Consider the following 12,775-nt stretch of genomic DNA (forward strand, 5'->3'; position numbering starts at 1 on the left):
CTGTCACGCCTGATATCAAGGTTTAATAAAAACTGTTTGCTGTTTATTTTCTCTAATGATTTAATATATACATAAAAAAAAACATTAAATACCACACCAATTCTATAAATAACAATGAACCATATGATGCTTCAAAACATTTAATCATCACATGATACAATTTAATAACAGAATGTTACAAAGACACAAAATAGAGGTATATGTTCAGTGACACAACAAAGGACATTTCTTAAGCGGTGCTTTTGAAAGAGATGACAGTGCAAGTGAACAGGGCGAGGCAAACACAACCTGATATACAGAAGCTGTACAAAGAGGAAAGAAAGGCCAAAAAAAAAAAAGAGGTGCTTCCAAAATTCTTTCAAACAAGATCTCAGCTTTATAATCATTTTTATATCTTTGATTGAATAATAATATTAAATACCACAAAATTACAAAGAAGACTATAGTCTGTATGTAAAACTTTGGGAATGCTTCAGTATCTGCATCATTAAGGCCATTGGTTAGGTGTGCTATATTTATAATCACAAATAGAGTATTTATATCTTAACTGGATATTGTGCCTTCATTTACTATTTTTCGTGTATGCATTACACAACTAAGTCTGGCTGCCAGAAAGACGTGAAGTGGATTATACAGCGAACTGGACTAGCAGACAGGCTTAGATACAAAAACAAGACAGCTGCTACACGACTGAGAATACAAACCTCAATAGAAAGGCTTTGAACAAACACCAGTGCACTCAATAAAGGGAGTATTGATGTTGTATCTGAAGCAGTGGATGGGTGTGATGAAGTGGGCCTTTTACCCTTATCAGCACATCAGTGACATGAAGAACAGCCATTAGTCTAGTGCTGTGTGTGAGGAAGCATTTAGCCTTACATTCACTGTATATACAAATAAAAAGGAGTGTTAATCATTTAGAGGAATGTAAATACTAAGCTGTCAAACAACACAATTTGGTGTTCAAATAATTCTTGTTACGTTTTAAACTGTGCCTGCTATGTACAGTTTTAAAAGAAAACAATAGAATAAATAAATCATATTGATAATCGATAGCAAAGCTTCACACAATCTTCTTATATTAACATGACAAGATGACAACATCATTTTTGTCGTCAGATTATAAAGATTATAACGAAACAGCAGTGGGATATATTTATTGTGTTTTGTTACATTTTTGCACCGTATGACGATGCAGGTCTATGTCAGCTGAGCACTTGAGATGGACGCTCATACCAGGTGCAAGCAGCCTTAGTTCAGCTTGTTAGATGTGGTTAGTAAGACTGGCTGCAAGAGATAATGTCATTTAATGAAAGTCTCATGGGTGCGATCCAGTAGTCATTATGTAGTATGGTTACGACTCCACACAACACTGGGATTGGAGTGTGAATGAAAACATACAAGTCCGAATACATCAACAAAAACACATGCTTCCTTACTTAACTATATTTCAAAGCACTAAATAAACTTGTGGTACATCCAGTAACCTGTAAAGTGCTCTTTGATTAAATCTCACATGCTGAGTGAATATGATTGGTCAAAATTTGATTGGTCTTTGTTGTATGTTTATAATGGAGTTAGCATGATGAAGCAGAAACAGCAGGAAGTAGAATGACATTGGTCATGGTAGTGAATGAGTGTAGTGCTATCCGAGTGACAATTTAATACTCTCTCCCCACAGATAATCTGGGTCAATCTGTGAGGGAGGGGATGCTGTAAATCTAGGGGGTGAGGGAGATTACAGGGGCTTGTGAAGGGTAATATCCCATCTTTGCTTTTGCATGGCATATTTTCCAGTATATGCTGTCCAAACAGCATCCAATGCACATTTAATGCACTTTTCTGTCGTCCTTGTACTAAGAAAACTATCTTCAATAACAATATTGTAGTTGTGTTCAATGGAAGTATATATTATTATTAGTCATTAACACACATGTTCCTATCCAAAGCAAATTTAGCCTTAATACTAATAGGGTCAGTCCACAAACTGAAGCTCTCAGAAGGACACAATGGTGTTTAGGGCGCCAGAAATTCTCAAGACTGTGTATGTAAGGTTACCATTATAACTGTGACTATTCTAACAACATAAACTGAGTTCTTTATCTTTAAAGTCAACAGAAATTCTAATTAATTCTAATTAAATGACAAATAAGAGTGTTTAAAATTAAGAAAGGAACATTTTTTTGTTATTTTAAATCGATTTCATGTTCTTAGAAATGTACTCTTTTTAAATAGAGAGGCTACTGCTTTTTTTCTAAGAAATAATAGAATAAAACATTATTTCTTTTTTTAATAATTTCATCATTTTAATGAGCCTTTTTTCCTCGTTCTGTTTCAGGACAGTTGTAACACAATTTTGATTTGATTTTTTAATGCAAGATCTCGGTCAAATCAACCTTCCTCGGGCTAGCAGGATTTCATTTGCAAAGAAATGTATAGACCTGGACAAAAACTAAATAAATGTCACTGACCCAGCTAAATAAACAGCGAGTTTCGCAGGTACCAATTCCATCTGTGTCACGCAACGCTGAGTGAGTAAGTGTGAGAATGAGGGTGGTTTAGTATGTGGGAATGTCACATGAGATGTGCGGATCGGAGTGTGGGAATAAAGATTAGTGAGCACTGGGGTAGGTGTTGTTTTAGTGAGGTGTGGCAGTGGACACAAATAAAACCTGGTTACTCAGAGGCAGTTCATACTGAGCTTATCGTACAAACACACATGATAAACAGAGAAGAATCACCATGAAAGGTTGACAAGATTAAAACATGATCTCCGTTCCAGTATATGCTGAAAAAGAAATAAAAATACAGTTATACTGTATTATAAAAATAAATATTTATAAGGTGCAGAGAAGTAGAGGAAAACAAAACATGGAGAAAGAGGGTGGAAACAGAGCCACTGAGGTTAGTGGTTAGTTATTCACTTGATTTGTTGATAGTTCCTGCCTGCTGTTAAATTAAAATGATGGCCAGCAAAGTATTTGCATGTGTGTGTGTGTGCGCGTGTGTTTGTATAAACAACAAAGAAAATAAATGGCCGTATTTCATTAGGATGGTGAACAAGGACGTTGACAATGGTTGCTCAAATACAATATTAAAGTAATATGTTGGGGTCAGTTCAGGTTAAGACCAGTCAACAGCATTTGTTGCATAATGTTGATTACCACAAAAATTACAATGCACTTCATTTATTTTCTTTAAAAATGGCAAAAAATCTGGATTACAGTGAGATACTTTCAAAGTAAGTGAATTGGGCCAATCGGTCCTCACCATTTCAAAATTACAGTCGTAAGATATAAACAAGAACACTTTTCTTTGTAAAGGTATTTACAATTTTACAACTTTTTTTTTTTTTTTTTGCAATGACAGCTCAAATTGTTTACAGCTCAAATAATACAGTTTTAACAGAATAATTGTTCATAAAATAATAAGGTACACATTTCTGCTCCAAAATGGGTTCCATTTACCTCTATTGATTTTTTAAAGGAAATGGGGGAAGTCCAAATAATTTTTTTGTGGGAACCAACATTATTTGACAAGTTACTGAACCTAGAATATTCCTTTAACCCTTCGTTTTGATAAACCGTTGTCATTTGTCAGTAAACTGAAGAGAAAGAAAACCAGGAGGAACAGAACAGGCAGGCATGCGGGTGTACTGTGAACACACCTCAGTGTGATCAGATCATCTGCTGGCAGGTGCATTATCGTGGGTTGGTGAGTGGGTGCTGAGAGTGTGTCCTTCAGGCTGGACGTTCTGGACGGTCTCCACCAGGCTGCCGCTGGGAAGGACCACGTATCGTGCTGCCACTTCCTGCCCCTGCTTCTCCCGCAAACCCTCCTTACTGTGCCAGATACCATAGCCGAAATACACCAGAAGACCTGGGAGAGAGCAGCGGGACAAATTTGATTATGTGAGCAGGCTGGCTTAACTGTTTATATGGTCTGTAGCAGTGCTGACAGGACCAGAAGATAATCATGTTTAGGCTGATCTTCTTTTCCCACAGATGAGTGCATAGCCAATTAATGCTCAGCTACTACAGACGAACCCTGGACTATCTTTAAGAGCTTCAACATGCAGAACAGTCACCATTTAGCTATTAACTTTGACTAAAAAAACTAGCAAAACAAATCTAAACCTTCAATCTGTAGCCGTATTTTCACCTTGTTTACCCATTGAAATAAAATGGTGTTTTTATTTATCTGTCAAGGCAACAGTATGTACATTTTATAGTCTGAATCTCAGACTACCCTACGAAATACAAGTTATAGAGAAATACGGTTTAAGGTGCCCAACATCTTTGGTAGGAAAATAGCAGCTTGAACATTCTGCTTAAACTCTGCTCTTTATGACAGCTGTATTCACAGACGGCTCATTGTCTTTAATGAGATTTTTGTTCTGTAATGAGTTGATCAGTTCATAAACTACATATCTCCTCTGCCGTTACACTGTAGAGGGTTTTTTTTAATTGCTATTTATGTAATTCAAAATATTGTGGTGGAATAGAGGTGTAGCACAATGAAGTGGTACCTGCTGCAAGCCATACAGCGAAACGGATCCAGGTGAGTGGACTTAACTTCAGCATGAGAAATACATTCAGAAGGATGCTGAAGCCAGGAACGAATGGCACCAGAGGGACCTGAATGATAAAACACATATTAGTGATCAAGAGTCTAATTCATTACTTTAAATCTCAAAAGTTGTTTGCATAAACTGGAAACTAGAGGAAAAGATATTCCTTTACTTCATCACACGTTCCTTATGTATAACATATTGCGGTTAATTGCAGTTTTTTTTATTAGGATTTGTACTTAAACTTCATGTTGAAGGTCCAGTTCAGTTCGTGGTAGGCCCATAAAATCAGAAAAATGTATAGAATATATAATGTTCTTACAATGAGCTCACTAGAGCGATATACAATGAGTCTGTGAGTTGCCCAGAACACGCCAAGAAAGACAGCAACAAGTGAGTAAACTGCTGATTTAAGAACTGTTCGGACTAACTCAAGTCAGATTCCTAAACAAATTGTTCACAAAATATTTTTTGAACAGATTCAGCTGCTATTGAAAAAACAAATCGTCATCGATGATGTATTCAATAATAGGCAATGATCATGGTTTTATGATGCACACATGCAAAGAATTTAACACTCAACTATTTTTATAAAAATCCTGCTCACTTTCACACTGTATGATAGCTAACCAGTTGTCTATTCAGCCCTATTATTTAACTCACCTGAAAAGTCTTATGATTGGGCTGCTGTTCATGGACCCAGATGAGAGCCAGACTGAGCAGGAAGACCAGACTGAAGATGACCAGCAGCAGGGTGAAGCTCCACACAGGCAGATTGAGCTGGTCATTCCCAAACACCAGCACAGCACAAAGACAGACTCCACTGACCATCAGAGCGAGCACAGAGAAGGCCACCACCCCGCCTGGCTCACAGCCCCCCACTATCCGGCCCAGATACGGCTCCCAGCAGGCCTTCAGTGTGCCTGGAGCCCCTCTCTCCTTCACCGACTTCTGCCGCTCCACCAGCTGAAGTTTATCAGAGAAGGACTCATACTCCTTCAGCTCTCCACCGTCCGGCGCAAAGGTCTGGGTCTCATTCGTCCCCACAGACGGATCCACCGGCTGGCCCGACTGGTTCACTGAAGATGTGGATGAAGCGTTGGTCTTGATTCCACCTCCTCCCGAGCTCCCACTGCTTTTGTCCGGCTGGAAGCGGAGCACTATGATGCTGGCCGCTACAAAAGTGTAAGCAAGCAGAGTGCCAATAGAGAGGAACTGGACCAGAGCTTCCAGATCAAAGATGAGGGCAAGGATTGACATAAGGCTGCCAAAAACTAGAATTGCGATCACCGGGACTTTGGTTACAGGGTTTACACGGGAAAAGACGGAGAAGAAAAGGCCATCCTCTGCCATGGCATACACGATGCGTGGAAGGGAGAAGAGGTTGCTAAGCAACACCGTGTTCATGGCTAGATGAAAGAGATAAGTAAGTTTTAATTAGTCAGGAAACACATATTGCAACCATACTCTTCATTATTAAAATCTAACAGCAATACAACTTAATCATCACTATCAACATAAGTTCAGTCATGTCTTCCAAAAAACATAAAAATAATGTTTTTACATATTTTATATGGCAATGTGACAATATGAATGTCAAAGCTGAATTTTCAGCATCATTACTTCAGTCTTGATTGAAAATCAGCATATTAGAATAAATTCTTAAGGATCAATTATATTATATTATATTATAATTATATTATATTATAAATTATAAATATCTTTATTGCCATTTTTGATTAATATAATGCATTCTTAACGAATTAAAGTTTTTTTTTTTTTTTATAAAATTTATCAAAATAGTAATAATCCAAATAATTAACCCATATTAGGTCATTTTGAAATAATGCATTATTATTGCATAAAAATGTTGGATGGAAACACCAAAATGTGAATAAAATAATAACTTGCATAAAAAAATGCTCATTGGAGATTATTTTATTTATATATGTAAGGTTACGGAGAGGCAAACCACGAAGAAAACGTTTATCAAATAAGAATGTTTCCTGAACAAGTGATGCAACTTTTTTTTTTTTATGAATTTTAAGTAAATACTGCATAAAGCAAGTTAATTTTGGTACATCTTTTGTTGTCATTTAATTGTGTATATCGGTTTTAAATCAACCACCCTGCTCTCTAAATGTCTACACTGGCCATATGTCAACCCCTAACTCATACTCACCACAGATGGATCCCACAGCCACGATGAACCCGGCCCAGCTATATCCTCGTCTGTAGAACGCATCTGAGAGCGCCGAGTTTGGGTCGAGCGTATGCCATGGAACCATCAACGTAAGAACCGTGGACACCAGGACATATGCTGTGGCTGCCAGGCCTAGTGAGATTGCCGTCGCTGCAGGAACAGCCCTCTGAGGATTGCTGGCCTCCTCGCTGGAAGCCGCGATCACATCAAAGCCAACGAAGGCATAGAAGCATGTTGCAGTTCCTGCCAGAATACCTGAAAGTCCAAAGGGGGCAAAGCCTCCCTCCCGACTGCTCCAGTTGACCGGGTCGGCCAGTACAAAGCCAAACACCAAGATAAAAACAATGACTGCCATACTGACGGCTGAGAAGATGTGGTTTAGCCAAGATGAGACACGAACACCAAATGAAATGAAAAAGGAAGCCACTAGGAGGATGGCGGCTGCTAAGAGGTCTGGGTAATTAGCAATGAAGGGCACATCCCAACGCATCACATGACTCTCGGTGAAGTTCTGAATGCGATGATTGAAAATAGAGTCCAGATATCCACTCCATGCACGCGCTACTGCCGCCCCACCAATCATATACTCTAAAATGACATTCCAGCCAATCAGGAATGCCCAGATTTCCCCAACAGAGACGTACGTGAACATGTAGGCGGAGCCTGTCTTTGGTACACGGGCGCCAAACTCAGCATAACACAGTGCTGCCATGAGAGACGCCACCCCGGCTATGATGAAAGACACCACTACAGCCGGTCCTGCAGTGTCTTTAGCAACGGTTCCCGTGAGAACATACAGGCCTGAACCCACCATGCCACCAACACCAAGCAGCGCGAGGTCCACTGTGGACAGACAGCGTTTCAGTGAAGTTGCCATCATGTCGTCCTCCAACGTCTTTAGCCGGTTCAGCTTCTGACAGAACCTCACCACTGGAGAGCAGCCGGAAACACATGATGCCATCTTGACGGAGAACACAGGGGTTGGTGAAAGAGACTGTGTGGAATATACCAAGATCACACCTGGCCCGGCATTTTCGGAGTCAAACAACCTAAAAGGAATAGAAACAGAATAGAAAAGCAAATCTGTTAACTAGTTTTTTCTTTAAAGAAAAAGATTCCAGCACAAGTGACGAAAACGGTACAAGATAATTAAAACATGGTCAAAACATCTAATATTTGATATATTTCATAATATCCTTTTCTAGGCCTGTCTAGTATGGGTTTAGGTACCTTTGCAGTGACATATAGCTTGCATGTATCAGACTGTGGCAAATGCTATGGATAGTGTACCTAATGTTCAGTTATTTAGATTATATTTTATACATAACATTAAATATCTCTATGTAGACCTGGCATTTTATCTCTTTAAAATGCAGCATGGATGTTAAATACTGTTTATTGCTTAATTTGATGTATATTTGATAAAGTAAATCATGATGTTAGTTATGTGGAGATGTGGCCTGGTTAGAGTGGATCAGTCCACACACACACACACACACACACACACACACACAGAGAGAGAGATGAGATGATGCTGCAGATGGTGATTCCGCTCACATCACATCCGCTGCTGGAGTCCCGAATGAATTACATGTCAAATTCTCCATTGCACAGTCAATCTAAAAATCGCTTTAGTACCTTATTATATATTTATGCAAAAGCCAAGCTAAATGTTGACGGACTAACGTTACCAATCGCCATGAAACGCAGCATGAATAATTTGAGTTTGAGTAATTTGAATTTATTTGAGATTAGTGATATTTCAAAGAGCTGGAATAAGCTCACATATAAGAGCCAGCGATCTTTTCTTGTTGCTTTTATCGTTTAATTGCACAAAACTGTGACAGCTGCCGTTTCATCCTCCTTAACGCTAAAGCCACGTTAACTAACGTCACGAAGACAGGTGAGAAACTGCCCCGCTCTCTGCTGTGTACTGACCACAAACATAAGCATTCAAATCATATACATACACATCCGTATAATAAAGAATAGTACGACTCTGTACCTGTAGTTGCTTCGTGTCTCGTTCGGTGAAAGCGATGCTGTAGAGCGTCATTGAACAGAAGAGAAGGAAGGGAGGGTGGAGGAGCGAACAGGAGCTGTTTCCGCTCTTAAAGCTACAGCACATCATTCATCAGACGGTACCCACCCTAACACATTAGAAATGGCCAAATTATTGAGTTATGTGTGACGCTTACTCTTAGGCATGCTAATCACTTACATACTAGAACTAGTTTACACACACACACACACACACACACACAAAAATTATTGAGACCCTCTACTCTTCCCTGTAAAAACTGGAATCTTGACCTCTGACCCACTTTCTGTAGGCTCTGAATTTTAGAATATTGAATTTGGTGTTCCAAATTTGTTCTTCATCTTGAAACTTGAAAATGTATATAAAAAATAATGTTTATTGCCTAATAATTTAGAATGTATAATTGTTATTATGACCTTTAAAATATGCTATGCATCTGTGAACTCTTTTTGAATGTGTTTTATTTCTCTCTCTCTCTGCTTGTATTGTGTATTTTGACGTGTTTGTGTTGATGGGTGTGGCCTCTGTTAACCAGCTGAAGATGGTGATTGGTTCTACTATGCACCTGATCCAGATATAAGGACCGCCCCAAACACTCGTTTAGTGATTTTGAGCCTCGTTGACTGCTATCTGATTTCGCTAGCATTCTGAACTATTATATGCTATTGTTTGTATCTTTGTCTCGTTTGGTAGTGAGTGTTATATCAGAGATATAACTAAGGGATGTATGAGAGACGCCATTTTTTATATTTTGCCATACTAAGGGATGTATGAGAGACGCCATTTTATTTAGGTTTTGTTTATGGTTAAGGGAGGTTGGAAAGTTGGACTGTATTTTTGTTTTCTTTATTTCGATTTGAGTTTATTTAGTATCAAAGCAAAGTTTTTGTTTCTTGTTTTGGCCTTGTCTACCCCTGAAAAAGATTCCCGTTAAAAGAAAATAAAAATTGTTTATTTGGCATCTCTCTGGTGTGATCTCAGTTCTCTTTTTCTGTTATGGCTAACCCGCAATAATAAATAATAATAATAAATCCAAGGAGATTGAGTTGTTTTTCCTGTTGAATTTGGCAGATCTTCGTAGAAACCCCTTTGACATCCTAAAGAGAAAGAGGGGAGAAAGCAAGCCAGGAAAAACGTAAGTGTTCAAAAATGTGATTGCTAACTTTTATTCATCTCAACAATAGGAACTTCACTGGATAAAGACTGCTCAAAACATCCCTAGACAGACACGCATGCAAAAAAAAGTCAAATTATCCATATAATGATTGCATAAACATTCAAACTCCACACCACCGTAATGCTAGATGAATGAGAAGGCAACTAGTCAATAAAGTGCTCAAATACATAGTGGGTTAAAAAGTGCAATATTTGCTTCTTAGATCGAATGGATTTTAGTGGGTAAAGGTGTTTTTACATGTTTCATCTTGAAACCTCTTGCGCCTCTTACTACTGGAGAAAACTGGAAGTAATAACAAACCAAGAAACTGTGGTAAAGGACAGTTCCCACCAAATGGAAATCAGTTACTCAAGTTTTTCCAAATCTGTATGAATTTCTTTCTTCCACTAAACCCAGAAGATTATATTTTAGAAAATACAGGTAACCGGACAGTTGCTGGTATCCCTTAACATGGTATTTTTTCAAAAATTAAATAATTTCAATCAAATGTGGGACACTTTCATGCAGTTCCTGGAAAGTGATCAAGCATAAATGAGGGACATAGTTTAATAGAGTGAAATTATATTATTATTATATTTTAAAAGAAAATGTACTCACTCTCAGGCGGTGTTGGGGAGCAAGAGACATGTAACAGAATTACAAAATAAATTTAACTGTTACAATTACTGAGAAAAATATGTGTCATAAAATTAGTTACTTATCAAAATGTTAACAATTAAAAAGTGGGTTACATCTGAATATTTTCTGTAAAAAGCTACAAAAATAGGAATTTCTTGCTTTGCCTGTTTTGATATACACAATGTAATTTAAAGGTTTTAATTTGATGCTATTCAGATGCTTTTGACTGCTCTTGTTTGAATATGAAGCACAACATGTCTGGTGATTACATCAGTTGCTGCTGAAAAATCAGAAAAAGGGCACAAATATTACAGTTCAGTGCAAACTTTGTTTGACAACTATTAAACAGCTATTAAAACAAAGGTTTGAATGTTGAACCCAAGGTGCATGTAGTTCATTTAACAACATTATCTCCATATAGCTAAAAATGTCTTTACCAGCCACTTCTATTTATGAACCCTTTGACAGGAAATACATAGGAATACATAGGACAGGAAATAAAATTTTTCCTCCTTGAATTAGTTTAGTAACCATGTCAGATCCAGTGTTGGGAATATATATATCTGTTATCATTTTCAAGCATTTAAAGTTAACCCTACAGTTCTCAAAACTGATACCATCAGACTTTCAAATCATTCATGGTCTTGAATTAAGATTATAGTAATATTATTTTAAAGCACAGCCAGCACAAACTCAGAGTTTACCAACTCTTTATACATTGAGATCTTTCTGAGGTTGCCTTTCCTTTCTTATTTGATGACTGCTTACAGTTAACTGTAGTTTAAGTTACATACCTACAGATGCTTCCTCAGGTTGGACATTGAAATGTCAATAGCATTTTATTAGCTGCCTGGCAAAACATATTTGGCACTGAACTGCTATATTTGTGCCCTTCTCTGATTTCTGAAGGAAGTACTTTAATAAAGTAATTGAAGAGTTACACTATTTATTACATTTTAAATAAGGTAATTTGTAATCTGTAACCAATTACATTTCAAAGTAACCTTCCCAACACTGCTTTTCAGGCCATCCAAGATGTAGATGAGTTTGTGTTTTCATCAGAACAGATTTGGCGAAAATTAGCATTACATCACTTGCTCATCAATAGTGTGGAAGCATTTAGCAAATTTCTATTTGAAACGTGATATTCAATGCAATGTGTGATATGACTGTTTGGTGGAATTCTATATGGACATATTTAAATGTATATTTTCCATAACAAATGTGTGTCATGCTTGGGCTACAAGACAGGTGCAGTTGCAGATAAGTCCCACAACCCAAATAGTCCAAAATTCACACACACACACACACACACACACACACACACACACACACATATATATAGTACAGGAATAAAGGAGCGAGGAGACAAGGAGTAAAGCAAAATCCAAAATCTTTAACGCAAACAAAGCGGGGAACATGGGAAAAACTGAGAACATAATATGACTTTTAACAGCGGACAGAAAACAAGGGGCAGAACACTCTTTAAATACACAGTAACTAATTAAATACAGCTGGAATCTAATGACCTAAACAAGGAACACCAGGAACAAATAAACAGGAGAAAATAAACAGGAGCTGGTAGCACATTCTGATGGTTGGTAGGCCACTGTGAACAACTAGCCTGCTGCTGGAGCTAGTTTTAGTCTGGCCAGCTGGGGGTGCTCATTCCTTTCTATGGGTGCCAAAGTCTTAATATAATAACTGACTTCAGAACGTGAAAAAAAGCAACCTTTCGATAAAGTGTTAGAACAGCACCTGTAAAAACGAGTGTTGTTTACATGAGGCATTAAACTGGCCTCCTGACATTCTGTTGACATGAATTCCCAACCTTAAATATGAATTTGACCTAACTGTTTTAGTATGGTAGCGCACCCTGATGTCTGTATTAAGGCACAGACTACGAATGCAGCTGTTGCTTGCAGTAGGCAGAGTCTGGTTGATCACTAAAGCTAAGCAGGCCAGAGCCTGGTCGGTACACTGGGGGGGAGACCATTTGAGAAAATGTAGCTTGCTGCTGCAGCTAGTTTTAGTCCAGCCAGCAGGGGGTGATCATTCCTTGACTTGAATGAGTGCAAAAGTCCTAGTGTAATTTCACACACTTTAGATAGGAGAATCCTTCAGATGAGGCATAAACCTGGCCTCCTGTCATTCTGTTGACATGAA

At 38.0% G+C, this 12,775-nt stretch overlaps 1 protein-coding gene across 2 annotated transcripts; it reads right to left on the reverse strand.

Moving 5' to 3' along the window:
• Positions 1–126: 126 nt before the first annotated feature.
• slc7a4 (solute carrier family 7 member 4) lies at positions 127–8,881 on the reverse strand. 2 transcript variants are annotated; one of them, XM_026269875.1, is made up of 6 exons: positions 8,779–8,881; positions 6,753–7,822; positions 5,234–5,979; positions 4,529–4,637; positions 3,668–3,879; positions 127–2,788 (listed from the first exon to the last, which is right to left on the reverse strand). In XM_026269875.1, the coding sequence occupies exons 2-5, from the start codon at positions 7,732–7,734 to the stop codon at positions 3,683–3,685; spliced, it is 2,034 nt and encodes a 677-aa protein (XP_026125660.1). In that variant the 5' UTR covers positions 7,735–7,822; positions 8,779–8,881; the 3' UTR covers positions 127–2,788; positions 3,668–3,682. The 2 variants fall into 2 exon arrangements, with proteins under 2 accessions (XP_026125660.1, XP_026125659.1); XM_026269874.1 differs by having other exon boundaries at positions 127–3,879.
• Between the last annotated feature and the right edge of the window lie 3,894 nt (positions 8,882–12,775).

The sequence above is a fragment of the Carassius auratus genome, chromosome 8 (assembly GCF_003368295.1).
Source record: "Carassius auratus strain Wakin chromosome 8, ASM336829v1, whole genome shotgun sequence".
NCBI lineage: Eukaryota > Metazoa > Chordata > Actinopteri > Cypriniformes > Cyprinidae > Carassius > Carassius auratus.